We start from the raw sequence: 20,672 nt of genomic DNA, 5'->3' as shown, positions 1-20,672 counted from the left end.
AGTCCTGTTGGTGGCGGTAAAACACCTTAAGTTGGCTTGTTAACCATCATTATATCGTACAAGAAGAAGATGACCAAAACACGGAACTAGATCCACTAGTGTCTAAATTTATGGTAGAAAACGCTCCGTAAATGCGCCAGAAAATGAACATTTACAGCCGGAGTTAAAATGCTGAACATTGAAACTCATTTGAGGTTTATGTGGAGAAATGGAAAAGATTCGAGAGCGCTTCAAACAGAACAAATCCTCATGTGAATCAGTGAGACTGAGAAAGAGGAGCTCCATTCTGTACAGCACAGATGATAAGAGACCTCAAACACTTGGTGAGAGTCCTCCTGAACCTGGGCTTTAGACTCCTTCTGGAGCAAATCAATAATAATAATAGCAAATCATATAATAGATAACAATTGAATAACAAAAAGGGGCAAGTTAGACTCTGGGACCTTGTAACATGAATACTCAAGATTGCTTTTCATAAATAGACAGTTTTGCTCACATAGATCGTTAACTTCATATTTAATAAATAAATATATTTAAGTATTTATCATTTATTAATTTAATCTTTTTGCATTTAAATGGTAAAGTATGTATCGATGATGGTATTTCTTAAAGTGAATTTAGAATGCTAATATATATATATATATATATATATATATATATATATATATATATATATATATATAATTTTTTTATTTTTTTTTTAAATCCAATGAAACTCACATTAAAAATTAATTAGAGCTACAACTAAAATAATAAAGTCCATTTATCCAAAAATCCATTCTATTAATCAGCATTATATTGGCCATCAGTGACCCTGCTCTCAAGATTTTGGCATCAGCCATAAAAAAACACTTGGGCTTCTACTGTCTGCACCTGCTAACATTAGAAATGTGCTCTAATTTTGTAATTTCTGCAGAATTCTATGGCATCAGTATCACAGTTTTCATTGTCATATTCCGCCTGCTCAACTGCTTCCTGGTGCAGACCAGCTTCGTCCCAGATGAGTACTGGCAGTCGCTTGAGATTTCCCATCGAATGGTCTTCAGATATCCTTGCTTATGACCTGAACTGCAAAATAGTAGTTTAGTTTGAATATAATACTTGAGAAACATTAACTGTAAATGAGATCCTTAACCTGTTTCTCACTTATGGCTACGAGACCTGGGAATGGAAGGAAGGCATCCGAGGATATTCTTATCCTCTCCTGTTTGCTCTGATGTATAAGCTCCTGTATCTGATGAATTATGACACAGCGTATCTGTTGGTAAGACTTCAATGTATTATATTGACCGCAAGTGTAATGTTTCTTTAACATGAATACCTGTTTCTGCAGGTGTTTTTGCCGCGTGTTTTCCAGGCACTGCTGGCTGCATATGCCGACGTGAAGCTGTACCGCCTCGTCCAGCAGTGGGAATCTCCAGATGTGGCCAAATGGACAGTAAGATGATGTACCTTCCATTGCTAATCAGATATTGGGCAGATACACAAGCTGTGCATTAAGTTTGAATGCTTTGTGTTCGTACCACTCTCTTCTGCTGTGTTTTCTAAGTGTTTCTGTCAGCTGTGTTCATGGTTCACCTGGTACTGCTGCAGTCGGACTCTGACCAACACCATGGAAACGGTTCTGACCACCCTGGCGCTTTGCTTTTACCCGTTACCTGGCTCTAAAATGCACAACAGGTGCATAATTTAATGTCATATCTACATACTAGAGCTGCACGATTTTGGATAAACTGGGAATCTTGTTTTTTTTTCTTTCTTTTTTTTTTTTTTTAAATCACGATTCTCCCAAAACAAAATAACATGTAATTTTCTAGAAGTTCTGACATTGCTGCTGTCTATTTAAAAAAAAAATATATATATATGTATATATATATATATATATATATAAATGAATGATTCAATGAGTCACTCAGAAAGACTCGATGAATCATTGTTTCTGAACGAATCTCTTTGATGAGTGATTCAATGACAAATACATTTTAAGTCACTTGTTGCCACCTACTGGTGTAACAATGTAATGACGTAATCTTTATTTAAGGCTTTATTTTAATCGCTATCATAGACATCAGTGTTTATATCTGAACTATAAACTTTTATCCCAGTACTTCTGTGATAATTTGAATGTTTGTAACAGAAATAAGGATACTGTGTGTTTGAAAAGGCCGAAAACTAAGACTGTGTGTGAAGCTGTTTCACACCTCTATATGACAACTGATCTCTCTGTCTCAGCAGCAGCACCAACAAAGATTTGAATCGCTGTGATTGTACTTGTCAAAGGTTTAAAGGTAGGGTAGGCAGTATTAGAGAGGCTACTAATAGCAAGCTAGCTTTGAAAGCAACCTCTAGGAGTTAAACAGATCATAGTTGTGTTTCGCAGATTAACTGCTAAGTTTCACCTTCCACTGTTATCTGTGTGCACTTGAATCAAGAGCGCAGTCTTTTACCGATTAATCGTGCAGCTCTACTACACACTAGTGATTGCATAAAACTTTCAGAGACTCATAGGTGGATTTTTTTGGGCTCTCTCCTATTTAGCTGGAAGTATTTGTGTCTGATGTCCTTGGCCATAGTCATCCGTCCCACAGCTCTGATCGTCTGGCTTCCTCTGCTGTTCTATCATTTCTGTGGGGAACAGAACAAGCTGAAGCTCGTCACACAGCGATGCATCCCCATTGCGTACGTTGCATTTGTTTTTACTTGTAGTTTGGATACTAGCAATAATCTTTGTTGGGTCATGATTGTTTCCATCATTTGTGCAGGGCTCTTGCACTGGCCGTCTCGACACTGATAGACTCTGTGTTCTATGGAAAGGTATTTTCTTTACTGCTTTTGCAAAAATAAAAATAATGTGAATTGCTCTACTGAGCAAAAAGCCCAAGACAAAAAAATGATTGATTTTTATTTCAAACACTACCGGTTTTGGAGAAATGGATAGTGTTGTTTACAAAGTCCGTAAAGATCATGCTGAGGTTTATATTGTAAAACTCAAATCAAAATACGTGAACCAGTGTAATTTCACATAATAATATAATATTATTAAATTTTGAAATTATCTTGTAGATTTTCATTTTACTTGAAGTTTTAGTGATTTTGTTATGTGCTGTTGTCATTTTTATCAATTTTTATTTCTGTTTGTTTTAGTAATTTTACCACTTCAACTAAAACTTATTTTCAATTCTAATTTACATTTAAGTTTTTCATCTAATATTTTATATTTGATCTAATTTAAGCCTCATTTTTAATTAACAAAAATGTTTTTAAAAAGGTTTTAGATAAGAATAACAATGACATGAATGTCAACTGTATATTTCAAATATAAAGTATCTACAAATTTCTTGCACTGAATATAATTCAATTGCAAAAACAAAACAAGCAAACAAACAAAAACGAATAAATAATGAGATAATCAACAAAATCTAAAGTAAAACATCTGGACATATAAGAATTAGGGAGGAAAATGTGCTTAATTTCCAGTCTTTATGAAAAATAATAATTCGTTTATTTTAGGAAGAAATTTAACCTTAACATGTTCTCAACAATCTTTATGAGATTCAGGCATTTGAAAACATGAAGCTTTCAGGCATAGATCGAAGTATGAATTGCATGTATCAACAGAATTACCATTATGTGTTTGTATTTCTATAGTGGATCCTGGTCCAATGGAACTTCCTGAAGTTTAATGTGCTGCACAATGTGGCAGAGTTTTATGGCGCTCATCCGTGGCACTGGTACTTCACTCAGGGTCTGCTGGTTGTGATCGGACCTCACATACCGCTCTTCATGCACGGTTGTTCATTGGCCACCAAAAAGCACAGAATCCTGCTAATAACCATCTTATGGACTACAGCCATTTACAGGTGCACTGAGAAAATGCGTAATGCTTACAGACAACATATCACATACACATACAGAGTCAGGCCAAGATGCCTTAGCATTGTGTCAGCAACTTCTGCATGGTTTTGCTTCAGAAAATGTAAAAATCTTTATTTAGCTTATGAAATATGCTTTTTGCAGTTTGCTCGCACATAAGGAGTTCCGGTTTATTTATCCAGTGTTGCCATTCTGTATGATATTTTGCGGTGAGTATTTCTGCCTGAGTATTTAGCAGTATGTATATAGATTTGAAACCGTTCTGAAGGTCTTCATGTGTTCTTACTGTGACAGGTATGTCTTTAGCGAAGCTACAAGCATGGAGGAAAACTGCTGCTGGTGCACTGCTGGTGCTCAATCTGTTTCCTGCCTTATATACGGGTTTAATTCACCAGCGTGGATCTCTGGATGTCATGCATGACATACAACGGCTGTGTGACATCAGTGACTCTCAGAACACACCTGAGCTGCTGTTCCTCATGCCCTGTCACTCCACACCACTGTACAGGTGAGCATCTGCATATTTAGTGTCTGAACACATTAGAAAACGTGTTAGAATGGTATTCTTGGAAGTACTTTATAAATGTCATAGTGCATTGATCCTGTAAATCCTGGGGGAAAAAAATATTGTTTTTTGTTGAGGATCATATTAGATAAATCAAGCTTTTATGACTCATATAGTATGATGTAGTATGATTATGGATGGAAAAAAACTCAGAAGCCCAAACTGAGCAAAAATATGCAGTAGTGCAGTTGCTGAATTTCATGGCCAAAAATATGAAAATTGTAATGTAAACCAGTGAGATCTTTATAACCGTATAGAGACTACTTGCATAAAATGCATATAAATATTAGTTGTCGCTCTATATCTGCCAATCATATATCTTAGTAAGATGATATTTAAAGGATTAGTTCACTTTCAAATAAAATTTTCCTGTTAATTTACTCACCCCCATGTCATCCAAGATGTTCATGTCTTTCTTTCTTCAGTCGGAAAGAAATTAATGTTTTGATGAAAACATTCCAGGATTATTCTCCTTATAGTGGACTGCAATGGGCTCCAAACGGTTAAAGGTCAAAATTACAGTTTCAGAGCAGCTTCAAAGGGCTTTAAACGACACCAGACGAGGAACGATCAGTCATTTTTGAAAAAAGCTGAACATTTTTCAAAAATCTGATGGACAGTGTTGCCAGAATTGGGCTACTTTTACACTATTGCCTCGGGTTGTTTTTCATGTCCGCGGGTTGAATCGACCCAAAATAACGTGATATTTGGCCCCTGGAATGCGAATTTTAATCAGATTTTTATTGTGGGACCCACTTGAAATGTGATTGGGCTAATTTTGAGGAGCAATTGGGCGGGTTTTGTTGTGAAAACCTGGCAACCCTGCTGATGGGTCATATTTGTTACTTTTTTGTTTTTGTTTATTTAAAGAAAAATCATGTTCATATGTGTGTATGGATAATCAAGTAAACAAAAGTTGCTTCAGTCCAGTAAGTGTTTAACATGAAATATTACTAGTAATATAAAAGTTCTTATGTTTACTTTATGAAAAAACAGTAAAGTTTTAATAGCAAAAACATGTGAACCATGACCTGAAGACATTTTTACAATTTAAAGGCCTTTTTCTAGCTAAAAAGTATAAACTATCAATCAGATGATAGAAGACATGTAGTAGATGATGTACAAAAACTTTTTTTCAGCAAAGTTTTGATCATGTTGATCATTTAGAGGACTTGGAAATTGTATATCAATACAGTAGCCTTCATAGGGTTAAAGCAATAACATGATGTGACATCATGGTTCCACTTATGTTTTCCAGTCACCTACATTGTCCCCTCAAACTGCGTTTCCTGGAGTGTCCACCTGATCTTACAGGAAATGAGGAGTATGTGGATGAAGCAGCTATGTTCTTCTCAAACCCTCTTCACTGGCTCAGAACGTCCTTTCCATCTCAGTCAACGTTACCTTCACATATAGTGCTGTTTGACTCCCTGGAGAAGGTAAAAGATCGAAAACAATGAAATGCAGTCAAACGCATTCAACACAAATGCTGCAAGATCTACAATTTAATACTTGCTTTTAAAAATGTAATTAAATATGTCAGTTATTTTCTCGATACTAATTTTGTTTCTTTCTCTTTTAGGAAATTGCAGCATTCCTGGAGGAAAACCGATTTACCAAACAAGCTGAAATTTTCCACACTCACTTTCCCGAAGGTCGACTAGGAAAGAACATATTAATATACACCAGAGGATCTGGACTAAAGATGAATTAATTTTTATTGTTTGAAAATGTACAACCAATTGCAAACTTATATAAAGACTTACTTTATTTTTGTTACATTGTCACTTTGATTTCATACCAGACTTGCAAACACTTTTCCAGTGTAAGATCCATTTCTGTTTTAGCTTAATTTGTCAAGGCAGGAGGACAATTATCAATGAAGCATCAAAAGACTTTTATTCTACAGTTTAAGTGCAACATAAGCAGTTAAGTGCATTTGTGTTCAGTTACATTAGAGCAGATGACTAGTGCATCTTACAGCTGTTTCCAAACAAGGAATGTTACCTAGCCCATAACCACACACAAAAAAAGTGGGGAAAATAGTGCAGTAACAATTGCAGATTGAAACAACATTTCAAATAATATCTTCAACTGATTAGCATGTTCAAATAAAACAGTGCTGACATTACAGCATCCACGTGACAACCAGTCAGTCCACATCACTTCAAAGTTAACTTTATAATCAAACATCATTTTTAATTATTACTCCAATCCTATTGAACATCTGAGATTTTTTTCAAAATAATTTATTTTGATTGGTTATTTGGTCCTAAGCAAACTGGAACATAAGGTTTTTAGTTTAGAAAACCATAGTCATGAATTAATTAAAATGCTACAATACAAACTGCTTTTTGGTTACTAACCCAAATCAAAAATAATTTACCCACTTGTTATGTGTTCAAAACTACTTTCAAGATTAAAATATTTTTCTCCACATGTTCAGGGAATCAAAGAAGATAAATCTGCTAACTAATTCAAAACTGCTACAAACATTTGGATTAGGATTTGCAGTTTGGATTCTCTAACTTTGAGACTGCCATCAACATAGTGCAGAAAGAGAAACACACTAGAATTATTCAACCAGCATTAAAACATTTACATGTGCAAAAAATCACAGAAAAGGTGAACCCAAAGCATTCTTTAACCTCTTCCAAGACACACACACACACAAAAAAAAAAAAATGGAGCAACATTGAATTGAAATGTTTCTTCTAATATTTGGGATCGAAGGGCATGGGACCCAGCTCTATTTTGACATCTGTGAACTGCCGATTGGGGTCACGTTCTGACTGGCTCCATTTCTTCATTCTCTGAGGGCGAGGACGTGGCTGCTGGTGCTTCCTCTGTTGCCGCTGACAATGACTCCATGCCTTACCCTTCGACCCCGGGACTTCGAAGGGTCGACTGCAAATTTACAAACAGGAAATTGTTTAGGTTTGGTTTGCCACAAAGCCTCATTCGTGGTTCACTCATGCGTGTCAACATGCAGACTCTACTCTTTCTCAGACCTACAGACAGAGAAGCAACAGAGATGAACATGGTTATCGACATGCAACGTACTAAAAATGATTACAGACAAGAAATGACCCATCACTGACTGCATTCTGGTTTCAAATGCTCAATTTTCACAATCCAGCCCACTGACCTTTGCTAAACTCCCCCTCATAAACATTACTGATCAATTCTCCCTTAGCAACTGTTGCTATCCACCGTGTTATCAGACAGGCTTTTGCATTCTATATGGACGATCTGTGTGTTTTGATAGTTTAAATGTTGCTCTTATAATAGTGACACAATGCATCTATAGAAGACACAGTATTTTTATTTTTATTAGTTTTTTTATTACAATGAAAACAGAAAATATAAAATAAAAGCTAATTCAAAATATGAATAAATACAATTTTATATGCAAAGTATTTAAAAAGTAATAAAAAATAAATAACACTGGTCTGTTGCTTTTGTTACCAAATAAAAAATTATAACATCAGTATAAAAACACCTACATTTGCCAAACTATAGTAGTTTTACTGCCTTAACAAAATTTCTTTTACATGTCATTTCAGATCATCAAGTGTTGATAACTACTAAATAGTTATCGTAGTGAGCGCATTGTAAAAAAAATAAAATAAAAAAAATAGAAACAGCGTTTAATAAAGAATCCATTCCGGATGGATAAAATTTAAGTTATATGCAAATAAATAAAATATATAAATATATTAAATAACAAAGAAGATTATTTTAACACCACAAAATGGCTTACCTCGGCCCAAAGTATTTCAAGTATGTATCTCCAAATATGTGCCGGTATATGTAGTCGTCCAGATCCTCAAACACATCATCGCTGAGACTGTGATATTCGTCCATTTCCTCAAGGTAATCTTCAACGCCACTAACAAAGTCCGTAAACAGCATTTGGTCGTGGATGAAGACGCCGTTATGGAAGAAATTTTTGATGAAGCTCTCCAGCTCCCTCCAGTGGTGGAAATGGCTGACTTCTTTCTGCAAATAACTGTGCAGAAGTTCGTTGAACTCATCTGCACGAATGGGGTCCATTGCCTTATTGAACAGACTCATCGACTCCTGATACGCACAGTCAAAAACACCCGAACAGCCTTTGAGTGGCGTTTTCTGACCCATAGTGCTGTGGTCTTTCTGATTACCAGGTTTGCGTGTGTTGCGATCAGCGTGAAAAGAAGAGTCCATGGTTGATTTGCGAGGATGTCGATGTAAAGGTTTCTGAGGCTGCCAGTCTTCGGCGTGTTTGTTTCCTTGCTCTTGCTGAAATGTTTGACGCTCGGGTTTTCTCTCTTGAAACCTCTTTTCATGGTTGAACACGTTCGAGGCTGAGTTTTTAAAATGCCTGAACGTGGATCTAACCGAGTCTGAAAACTTCCGGAGATTTTCCTTAACCGCATCTTTGGCCTTCTTGATCTGCTCCTTGTGATGTTGAACAAACTCTTTTGTGGAATTCTTCACAGCATCAAATGTTTCCTTCACCTTTCCCAGCATCCCATCCTTGGGAATCTTGGTCTTTATGTCCCTGTCGCCCTTGGCTCTCTCCTCCTTCGACTCCACGTACAGCCTCTCCCAGAGATCAGAGCGCTGCTGCTCAAACTTCAACTTGTTTTCAAGCTCCGCAAGTCGAGCCTGCAATTCTTCAGTCTCAGGATCCGTCTTGCCCTCAGCATCCTCTTCCTTCCGACTCATTTCCTCCAGTTCGCCCTTCAGCTTGTCCGCTGCCTTCCGCTCTTTATCGAGCTCTTTCCGCAACACCTGAGCCTCAGCCATCAGTGCTTCCCTTTGGCTCATGAAGTTGCGTAATTTCTGTTTCTCCTCCTGCAAGTAGCCCTTCAGTCGCTGGTTCTCGGAGAGGACTGAGTCAGTCCCGGCTCCTCTCTCCTCCAACTCTCGAATCTGTCCCCGCAGGTACCTCAGTTCCTCCTGCAGGGCTGAGAGAGATGCCTCTTCTCGCTCCAAAGTGATTTTAAGGTGCTGGTTCTCCATGGTCAGGTCTTTTTGCCGAGATTCCATCTCACTCTTGGTTTGCGTCAGCTGCTCATATAAATCTTGTCTTTGGGCCTGTATTTTCAAACAGGAAGTCAAACTGTTAATGCGGCCACTTCACATGAGTAGGTATGCATTTTGAACTATACAACCAGCAGGGTTATTGTAACTAAAACTAAATCATAAGAAACATTTTTGTTACTTAAAATAAAATAAAATAAAATATACAAAATATTTTATTTCATCTAGTTGCCAAAGCAACACTTTATTATTTTATTACTTTTATTTAGTTTAACTTGATGTACTGAAATAACTAAAACTGAAATAAAGTTAATAAAAACTATTTAGACATAAAAAACAGCAAAACTATATTGAACTAAAATTAAAATACACACACACACACACACACACACACACACACACACACACACACACACATATATGTACACAACTGTTTTCAACATTGATAATAATAATACATGTTTAGACATTAGAATGATTTCTGAAGGATCATGTGACACTGAAGACTGGAGTAATGATGCTGAAATTTCAGTTTTGCCAACACAGAAATAAATTGCATTTTAAAATATATTCAAATAGAAAACATAGTTTTTTTAAATAGTTATTTTAAATTGGAAAAATATTTCACAATATTACTGTTTTTGCTGTATTTTGGATCAAATAAATTAAGCCTTGGTGAGCAGAAGGCTTCTTTTAAAAACATTAAAAAATCTTACCATTCAAAAACTTTTGATTGGTAGAGTATATATGCAGAATAAGGAACTAATATGTGCTTTGTAAGTACTAATAAACAACACATATCCTGATAATATGCATGTGTAATATGCAACTAGTTAATTGTGAGAACTGTACCCTGAACTAAAGTGTTACCATATATTTTTATATATATATATATATATATATATATATATATATATATATATATATATATATATATATACACACACATACTAAAATAACACTGACAACCAGTAAAAATTGGTGAAGTTTATAGCAGCTACACTTAGTTTCCCCTAAAAAACAAGACAATTTGCAGGGAACCATAAATGCAGACAGGTTACCTGTAGCTCTTCCTGTTTGACTCTGAGATGCTGGTTTTCTTTAGTTATCTTATCCATGACGGTCGTGAGGGACAGCACCATGTCTTGCTTTTCTTCTAGATCTTCCTTTAGGCTCTCAACCACTTCCTAAATGCATAGAGACAGGGCCGTGAGAATGGACATCCATTAAAACCTACTCTACAGTTCAAAAGTTTGGGGTCGGTAATATTTTTTAAACATGTTTTAAGGTCTCTTATGCTCACCTGCATTTATTTGATCAAAAATACAGTAAAATAGGTATATTGTGAAATTTTAATAGGACATTTAAAATAACTGTTTTCTATGGTAATATATTTTAAAATGTAATTTATTCCTGAGATACAAAGTTTTCAGCATCATTACTGCAGTCTTCAGTGTCACGCGATCCTTCAGAAATCATTCAAATATGCTGCTTTCATTTATTATTACTATCAGTGTTAAAACAGTTGTGCTGCTTCATATTTTTGTGGAAACTGTGATACGTTTTGTTTTTCAGGATTCTTTGATGAATAGAAAGTTCAAAAGAATGGCATTTATTTGAAATAGAAATATTTTATAACTTTAAATGTCTTTTTTTTAATCCTATATAATGCTTGTCTAAAAAAAAAAAAGGTTTGATTAAGATCCTTAATAATTAGGAAAAATTTAAATACATTAAATAGAGAGCAAGTGAATTTAAAGAGTGCGTCTTTGTAACTTTACATGCAAGATATACACCACTTTAGTTGAGGGAAAGCTATTAAAGCCCACTAACAACAAAACACCCAAATCTCTCAAATCATTCAAAACTGAGTCTGAGAGGAAATTATCAGCAGAAAAGCTACAGGATGATGAAAGCTGAAACAAAGTTCACAAACAGGACAAAACACAGAACACAGATAGGTGTAATCGATCAGAAAACTGCATTCAAACTAGTAAATAACTTTTGTCCATCACTATGCAATGTCTTAACGCCATGAATGTCAGCTTAAGTCTTTTGACTTTTTCCCCCCAGTTTCACAGACAAGGCTTAGGCTAGTTCCAGACTAAAATGCATGTATGAGCTGTTTTAACTGAAAGCAACTAGCCCTGACGTATCTTAAAATATGTCAGTTCCATTGTTTTGTCTCAGGATGCACACCAGTAATGTTTTTTTTTCTAGGGTATGTTTATAAAAGCTACTTAAATGTCCCAATTGAACTAAGGCCTAAGTCCTGTCTGTGTATGTTATTTTCTTCTTTTAAAGGGTTTTGACTGCTTTTACTCTCTTATGGATGTAAAGAAAACATAAAAAAAAGTGTTGAATTGCACTAATTGAAAAAAAACAAACATTTTTTTGTATGTAATTTGTATGTAATTACATTAACATACATAGAGTTTGCAATTTAATGCATTGCAATTTAATGTTGTATATTTAAACTGTGAATATTTCAAATGAAAACATTTCATACACTTCCTCATTAACAATTATTTGTTTTCATTAACAATTCAATAATCCATAACAGCAAAGTACAGATGCATAATCTCCATCTGCCTTTAGTCACCTGACCAGCAGGTGGTGTAAGCGGGTGATGACAAAGACCAAAGCAACATTCATTCATTCATTCATAGAGTTATTCATTCATTCATTCTCAAAACTGGTTTACAGAAATGTAAATGGAGCAACGGGGGAAATCCTGGAGTATGACGTATGAGAGCAACCACAGTACTGCAGCACAGCGGAATACAAGCTATAATATAAAGTTAAAGGTGCCCTCAAATGAAAAATTTAATTTATCTTGGCATAGTTAAATAACAAGAGTTCAGTACATGGAAATGACATTCAGTGAGTCTCAAACTCCATTGTTTCCTCCTTCTTATATAAATCTCATTTGTTTAAAAGACCTCAGAAGAACAGGCTAATCTCAACATAACACCGACTGTTACGTAACAGTAGGGGTGTACGCCCCCAATATTTGCATATGCCAGCCCATGTTCCCAACGTTATGAAAGGCATTACACAAGGGCAGACAGTATTAACGTCTGGATGTGCACAGCCGAATCATCAGACTAGGTAAGCAAGCAAGAACAATAGCAAAAAATGGCAGATGGAGCGATAATAACTGACATGATTCATAACATGATATTTTTAGTGATATTTGTAAATTGTCTTTCTAAATATTTCATTAGCATGTTGCTAATGTACTGTTAAATGTGGCTAAAGTTACCATCGTTTCTTACTGTATTCACGGAGACAAGAGTCGTCGCTATTTTCATTTTTAAACACTTGCAGTCTGTATAATGCATAAACATCTTCATTCTTTATAAATCTCTCCAACAGTGTAGCATTAGCTTTAGCCACGGATCACAGTCTCAAATTCATTCAGAATCAAATGTAAACAACATAACAGTATACAATACTCACATAATCCAACACATGCATGCCGCATGCATGACGAACACTTTGTAAAGATCCATTTCAGGGTTATATTAGCTGTGTGAACTTTGTTTAAGCACTGTTTAAGGCAAGCGCGAGCTCCGTGGGCAGAGAGCACGAGTTTTAAAGGGGCCGCACAGCATAAATCAGCTCATATTTAATGATGCCCCAAAATAGGCAGTTAAAAAAATTAATTAAAAAAATCTATGGGGTATTTTTAGCTGAAACTTTACAGACACATTCAGGAGACACATTAGTCTTATATTACATCTTATAAAAAAACGTTTGATGGCACCTTTAAGGAAACAAAGCAACGGAGAGCAATATAAGTCTTTTTTAGATATAATGTTTGTTCTGCACATCAGAATCGGGGGTATCACATCATGGGTGTTTTTACATATAGTTCATTTTAAAAGAACCAAACCCAGTTCACTTTAAAGTGAACAGAAAGGAAACCAGCCGAAACTGACCTCAGTCCTTTTGGTGTTCACAATCTAGTGGGTTTAAAAAAGAACCCAGTGTTTTTTGGTCCTCTTCAGCATTGGAGTGATCTCAGACCCTTTCTTGTTCACACCACAACTTCATAAGAATTCAGACCCCAGCTTTCTGTGTTTTAGTAACACTGCAGCATCTCTCCAATTGTGAAATGCAAAAAATACAGAAAAAATAAGCAGTGGATAACTGTTTAGAAGTTTATCACATCACATGATTTGCCCAACCTAATCAACCTCATTTGATACTATAATCTTCATGTCTGCTGTAAATCTTTTGTAGCTCAGAAAAGAATGATAACACTTCACAATAAGTTTATATTAATTACCTTTGATTATTATTGTAGGTATCATGAATTAACAGCATTTATATTAGGGGTGTGCAGAGGAGCCTGTATCTATAATAATCTCTAAATTATTTTTTTCTGTATTTGGACAAAACTGGAAGTGACAGAGCTTTAACCAGAACTTTTTTACAATTTCTCTATTAGGGTTAGGGTTAAATTAATATAAAATTTTTTACATTTTTTATATGTTCTATCTGTTGGAGCCGATAGCCTCGTACAGGCAGAGCTTCAGTTGTGCTTCAATCTGAGTTTAAGTCTTGGCTTGGGGACATTTATCAAACCTGATAAATAATATGTAAACATATATAAAACACACACACACACACAAAAAAAAACTATGGAACTTGTTACTATAAATGTAATGGGTTAGTAAATGTTGACATTATCCAAGATTATATGTGACCCTGGTCATAAGTCGCAGGGGTATATTTGTGCAATACAGTAGCCGTTGTATGGGTCAAAATGATTGATTTTTCTTTTATGCCAAAAATCATTAGGATATTAAGTAAAGATCATGTTCAATGAAGATATTTTGACTTCATTGGGACAACTTTAAAGGCGTTTTTCTCAATATTAGATTTTTTTTGCACCCTCAGATTTTCAAATATTGTCCTATCATAACAAACCTTATTTATTCAGCTTTCAGATGATGTATAAATCTCAATTTAAAAAAAATGGACCCTTATGACTGGTTTTGTGGTCCAGGGTCACATATGCTGCTAGTAATCATTTGTAGTTTATATTAAGTGTAGCAAAGGAATGCAATATTTTATATTATATTGAAAATATATGAAGCATTCCCCCTGGAACATGATCGCGAATGGACTTTGTTTTCAGCAGTGACGGAAAAGATGGAACAGCAGGGTATGGCAAGCCTGCAGGTACACTTGTTACTTTGTAACACGTTACACATACTCTGCTCACGAGCACCCTTCTTAAACCTAAAATGATGAATGGGACACCCTATGGTCTCATGGACTTAACAGACACGTGCAGGCGGCAGCCATCGTAAGTCCACAAGACCGAAAGAATTGTGCCATTTGGAATTCAGCCTAGGTACAACCCTTTTGGTCCATGCACCTGGCGCACCGACTGTTTTTTTTTTCTGTTGTTAAACTAGCAAAAGTGGATTCGGACACGCCCTAAGTGCACCCCGCAGGTGCACTTCAGACAATATACTGGCCCTGAAAAACATAACATATACTTACCGCTTGCTCCATTTCAGTAAATCGATTTTGAGAATGAATGAATGACTCTACCTGTTGCTTTGGTCTTTCTCATCACCCACTTGCACCACCTGCTGGTTAGGTGACTAACGGCAGATGGAGATTATGTTTTGGTACTCTACTGCTATTCCTGCAGTTCCCGGATGTGCAATGTTAAATATTCTGCCAAATTTGAAGTGAATTTGCAAAGCGAAATAAAATGGACTAAAAACTGCCTGTTGAATATTATAGGTGGTATTTTTAAATAGACTGAATATTTTGGAAACAAAGTCTGGAAGGTGAATATAAATTATTGAAAATGTGTATGAAATGTTTTCATTTAATATAGTCACAGCTTAAACAGCCCCCCAAAATGCAAGCCCTGAAAATACAATGCATTAAATTGCAAGCATTGTTAAAGGGTTAGTTCACCCAAATAATGTCATTAATTACTCGCCCTCATGCCGTTCCACAGCCGTAAAACCTTAGTTCATCTTCGGAACACAAATTAAGATATTTTAGTTGAAATCTGATGGCTCAGTGAGGCCTACATAGCCAGCAATGACATTTCCACTCTCAAGATCCATAAAGGTACTAAAAACTTATTTAAATCGGTTCATGTGAGTACAGTGGTTCAATATTAATATTATAAAGCGACAAGAATATTTTTGGTGCGCCAAAAAAACAAAATAACGACTGCTTCAGGAAGCGTTATGAATCAGTGTGTCGAATTATGATTTGGATTGTGTGTCAAACCGCCAAACTGCTGAAATCACGTGGCGCTCCGAACCGCTCATTCGACACGCTGATTCATAACGCTCCGAAGCTTCATGAAGCAGTGTTTTGAAATCGGCCATCACTATATAAGTCGTGATTTTGTTTTTTGGCGCACCAAAAATATTCTTGTCGTTTTATAATATTAATATTGAATCACTGTACTCCGATGAATTGATTTAAATATGTTTTTAGTGCCTTTATGGATCTTGAGAGAGGAAGTGTCATTGCTCCCTATGGAGGCCTCACGGAGCCATCGGATTTCAACTAAAATATCTTAATTATGTTCAGAAGATGAACCAACGTCTTACGGGTGTGGAACGGCATGAGGGTAAGTAATAAATTACATTATTTTCATTTTTGGGTGAACTAACCTTTTAAGTCAATGCATTTTTTTTTCTTTCTTTCAAAGACATTTGTCATTTTACTTCCATACTCTCTAGGATAAAACGAGTCTTTGAATCTAAGTAACTGAGATTTCAGATCTGCAGTCTTTCTCATGTTTAGTGAGCGGACTGTGACAGACAGACCTTACTTACAATGTCAAGTTCTCTCTTACATGGTACTTCCAGCTCATATACGCGGCTCTTTTCCACAATTCTCTGCCTCTCCTGAATCTGCACTGTGCCTGGAACACACACACAATCTGTTATTAATACTGTCTATATGCATATCAGTAAAATTTAACTGGACACAACCTCATTCCCACACCCAGGGTTCAGGTTCAGTAGGAAAAATTACAATCAGGACAAGCTGTTTTTTTACGATAAAGTTTTCAGGGAAATCTGTATAATATAATCATATGCAAACTGCATTGGTCCTGGAGGGCCACTGTCCTGCAGAGTTTAGCTCCAACCCTGATCAAACTCACCTGCCTGTAGCCTTCTAGCCAAGCTGTTTCAAGGAAAGCTTACAAGGTTAGCAAAAAATAGAGTAAATGCTGTGGTACACAGAGAAGGAGACCAGAGGCTGTTTTTTAATGGATGTCAATGGAGGAGAGACTTCACTACGCTGAATAGACTATCTTATCATTTAATGTATCGACAGGCTCTCATCTAACCTAACTTGTTTTCTCTTAAACATTCATTTTGGATCGATCTATTTTTAAAAAAATTTACATCAAAATCGTTTTATTTTTTATACGAAAAGTCAGACAATTGAGTGACAGGTAGGATTCAGTTTATGGCACTTCTCATTAATTTCTATGGTATCCACAAATAGTGATTGACTGTTGCACAACTCTGAACAAAATTCAATGATGTCAAGGCAGTAATGTGATTGGTTATCAAGGCACACATGATCCAAGTTGGCCGTTATGCTTTCTCCAATGGTAGAGCCATGGACCCCACCAGGACTCAGTTTGAACATACCTGCTGTAAAACCTCATTGCACCTGTGTGAGACTGCTACTAAAATGTCATAAAGCTGGACAGTATTTACCATTAGTCTTTCAAATTGTGGTAATCAAAAAAGGTTTTAATGATAGTTAAAATATGAAATGGTAATACTAACCATTGAGAATTTTATCATGGTTTGTCATCAAACTGGTAACTGTTTCATCTCTACAAGGTATAACCATCTGATATCATCACCGTTTTGCCACACTTTCATATGCATGTACATGAACAATTATTTATGTATACAGCATATGTCTTCTGTAAAGACTGCTTTAAAATGTGCTATATAAATGAAGCTTTACTTGCTTATATAAACAGTAACTAACACGTTAACTAATAATATTGTAGTAAAATACAAATAAATCTGTGAATTATAGAAAGTAAGAAGTGAACGTGAGCATGCTCTTTTGTCACTTCAAAATACAGAACACGACGTGTTAAAGGTACAATTTGTGATATTTTTTTCCTCTAGAGGTCGCTAAAAGCCTATTCAAAACAAAGGCGTAGTTTGATGACGCCAAGTTTTAGAGCGGAAACTTGGGACATGTGGTCTCCATCTCAACGGACGGTGCAAAAGAATAGGGATTGGAGTCTGGAAGAACTCATGTTCGTGGATGCGATTATTAACGTTACTGTAGTATGAAGCAGAGCAGGACCGAGTGTTGCGGGAGCTGAACGAGGAGCTGGAGCGATTGATCAACACACGCCTCACGAGCAGCGGGACTTTTATTATGACACAGTCGCCGGCGCCGCTTCCGCTTTTCCGGTCATGAGTTTACGGGAGCTGTCCTTGTCGACAGAACCAGCGGCAGATGGTAAACAGTAATTATGTTCCATAAATAAGTAACACAATCCACCATAAAACGTGCAAGAAGTATTATATTATAATTTCAATTATAATTGAAAGGATAGCTATGCAGCTTCCAAATGCATCAGTGTATGGAATTTGAATAAAAAAAAAAACTATAAATGTCTTTTTTTTATGTGTATTTAAATGTCTGAAACCTCAAATAAACATTATGTGTTTGAAAACACTAAATAGTTGTGATATATGTCCGTCTCTCAGCGCCAGCCAAAGCGCGAAAGCACGTTTGAATTATCAAAAATTATTTAAACATTCTAATCACACCGGTGTGAACGTACATGTCACAGAGTTAAAATAAATATTGTTTTCGGGGGTGGATGGGGGATGTTTCTTAAAATAATATAAATGTTAGCTAATAAATTATTTAAATTTCTAATTAAACGTCAAAAGAAAGAAAAAAAAACCTTCTTTATGTCCAAAATGATGTCTTGCATACCCCCCTTAAAACTCTTCATGGCGTCCCTGTGTATGGCTGTCCTGGAAGCACGTTATTTTACCTTATAAAGTTTTAAATAAGGATACTTGTCTTACACAAATGCATCGATTTGGGATGCATTTTTTTGGTTATCAGAATTTAGGGTACCATTCACAACCATTATAAACCTTGGAGGACTTAGCATATTTTTTTAAATATATCTCCGATTGTGTTCATCTGAAAGAAGATAGTCATATACACCTAGGATGACTTGAGGATGAGTAAATCATGGAATAATTTTCATTCATGTGAATAAGACATCAATACCCTGCTCACCGTAGAAGTGCCCGAAGCCCATGCTGATGGCGATGAGCAACGCTAACAGGATGCATTTATTCAGAGTGCCGCTGACATGACCTTGATCTTGCGAAGCAGCACGGGCATCTGGGTGGGCTTGTATCTCCTCAACAACCTGAAGTAGAATCAAACATGCATAATTTCAGAACATGACATGCACCTCTTTTTTTTTTTTAATAGCTGGTTTTGTGAGCTGGTTGAAATTAGGTTTTGTGGAAAATGCAACAATTTTCAAAGAAAATCTAGGTTGCATCAATAAGAATTAGGGGTGTAATGGTTCTTAATGTAAAAAATAAAAATAAATAAATAAATAAAAATCAAACCATACCATTCTCCTCCAACGGTTCGGCATGCATTTGCACCGCGGTTAGTCTCAAATCTGTCTATGCATCTATCATATGCTTTGGTGAAAAAAACAAAACAAAAAAAAACAACAACGCATAAAACAGACAGAGCTCCGATAATGTATGGATCCAATGGATATGCTCTGTGTGTTTCATGTAAGAGTATCTGACCAATCAACTGTTAGTATGTAAATCAGTTGGTGACGTCACAGTTCCTCACGTATTGGGGTATTGCAGTTCAGCATGGCAAGCAAATAGACAAGCTACTAATAGAGTTCAAAAGCCACACTGGTCATTTGGTTGATGCACTGATGAGTGCAGTGACAGAGTGGAAGTTAGAGAGACCTAACATCACCATTCCAGTCACCATATATAATGCACAGGACATGGGGAATGCCATCAAAGAAGCAGCTGGACTAGGACCACAAATTGTATGTTTTGCACACATTATTAACCTTGCAGCCAAGAAGGAAGTAGCACTTAAACAGATAAGCAATCTGCTGAGTATGGTTAGAAAGTTTCCATAAAATCACTTTAGCAGCTTATGCCTTGAAAGTCAAGCCAGAGATGCTAGATATACCTGGTCACAAACTAATTCATGAAATCCCAATTTGATGGAGAGATCACTAAACAGCATGTATTATATAATATATATTATGTGAAAAAATAAAAAAAAAGTAGTTTAATAAAGTTTGTTAAGAATAAAAATTAAACAATTTTAATTGTGTAAAATGTATTCTATTATTAATTATTTCAATATTTTTTGCAGGGTCAGCCTGTTGCAGCAGAAGCTAGGCCATAATATAGCCTATTCCGCACACATAAAGCTTCATATGGATAACATAATCAGAGAGGAGCCTATTTGTTAAAAGCAGACATTTCAAGCTTTCTATAGATATATTTCTATATTTCTTTTTCTCATGTCAGGCAAGTAGTCTACATGCTGAGTTTCCGTTCATTTTTGTGACACGCTCCAGTTCACAGAGACTGAGACAGCAGAAAGTGCATCTTGTTTGTTGTCTTTATTTTACAAAAAAGCATTTTTTGTTGTGAGTTTACAAAAATAAAAGTAGATAAATAAAATAAAAGTAGTTACAGTTTTGAATGATATATTACTCTTACCTGTATGACCAAAAATGACTGGTATTTTAAGTTGTTTCCGCTGTTATAAAGAAAAAATGCAAGTGAGGCGCCTTTAATGATATCTCCCTCATGGACTACGTGACTTCATTTCCTGTGGAGTTTTTTTTCTTTTTTTTTCTGTGACTAACCCACTAATAAAATTTTGGTCAACTAAGCCTCTTCTTGATGACTAACATACTAGCCAACTACATACATGGCAGAAAACTGCATTGATACAGATCCAGATCCACTTGCATGGTGGAAGTTGCATGAGAGAAAGTATCCTCTTGTTGCTAAACTTGTAAAACAATACCTGTTTGTCTCTGGAATATCAGTGCCAAGTGAGAGAGTGTTCTCCACTGTACTGGAAGCAGATCTCAACTTGCAACAAAAATGTTAAATGCACAAAATGTAAT

At 35.8% G+C, this 20,672-nt stretch overlaps 2 protein-coding genes across 10 annotated transcripts in view; one reads left to right on the top strand and one right to left on the bottom strand.

Moving 5' to 3' along the window:
• The first annotated feature begins 74 nt into the window (after window positions 1–74).
• pigb (phosphatidylinositol glycan anchor biosynthesis, class B) lies at window positions 75–6,217 on the top strand. The gene is made up of 12 exons (XM_067389899.1): window positions 75–323; window positions 917–1,046; window positions 1,147–1,264; window positions 1,334–1,438; window positions 1,550–1,680; window positions 2,539–2,679; window positions 2,763–2,814; window positions 3,649–3,860; window positions 4,018–4,082; window positions 4,168–4,381; window positions 5,697–5,877; window positions 6,021–6,217. The coding sequence occupies exons 1-12, from the start codon at window positions 209–211 to the stop codon at window positions 6,150–6,152; spliced, it is 1,596 nt and encodes a 531-aa protein (XP_067246000.1). The 5' UTR covers window positions 75–208; the 3' UTR covers window positions 6,153–6,217.
• A 24-nt stretch (window positions 6,218–6,241) lies between these two features.
• The window catches only part of ccpg1 (cell cycle progression 1), a 37,733-nt gene continuing 23,302 nt past the window's right edge, over window positions 6,242–20,672 (bottom strand). For 3 of the 9 annotated variants that reach the window (XM_067389881.1, XM_067389882.1, XM_067389886.1), the window contains 5 exons: window positions 18,761–18,905; window positions 16,297–16,385; window positions 10,528–10,653; window positions 8,202–9,520; window positions 6,242–7,345 (listed from right to left, as the gene is read on the bottom strand). In XM_067389881.1, coding sequence (XP_067245982.1) covers window positions 7,153–7,345; window positions 8,202–9,520; window positions 10,528–10,653; window positions 16,297–16,385; window positions 18,761–18,905 — 1,872 coding nt within the window. In that variant the 3' untranslated portion in view covers window positions 6,242–7,152. Of the gene's footprint in view, window positions 7,450–8,201; window positions 9,521–10,527; window positions 10,654–16,296; window positions 16,386–18,760; window positions 18,906–20,672 lie in introns of all 9 variants that reach the window. The other 6 variants (XM_067389883.1, XM_067389885.1, XM_067389887.1 and 3 more) reach the window with 4 other exon arrangements.

Source organism: Chanodichthys erythropterus, chromosome 7, assembly GCF_024489055.1.
Source record: "Chanodichthys erythropterus isolate Z2021 chromosome 7, ASM2448905v1, whole genome shotgun sequence".
NCBI classification, from domain to species: domain Eukaryota; kingdom Metazoa; phylum Chordata; class Actinopteri; order Cypriniformes; family Xenocyprididae; genus Chanodichthys; species Chanodichthys erythropterus.
The sequence above is the reverse complement of the archived record's forward strand: the minus strand, read 5'-3'. Positions and strand labels throughout refer to the sequence as shown.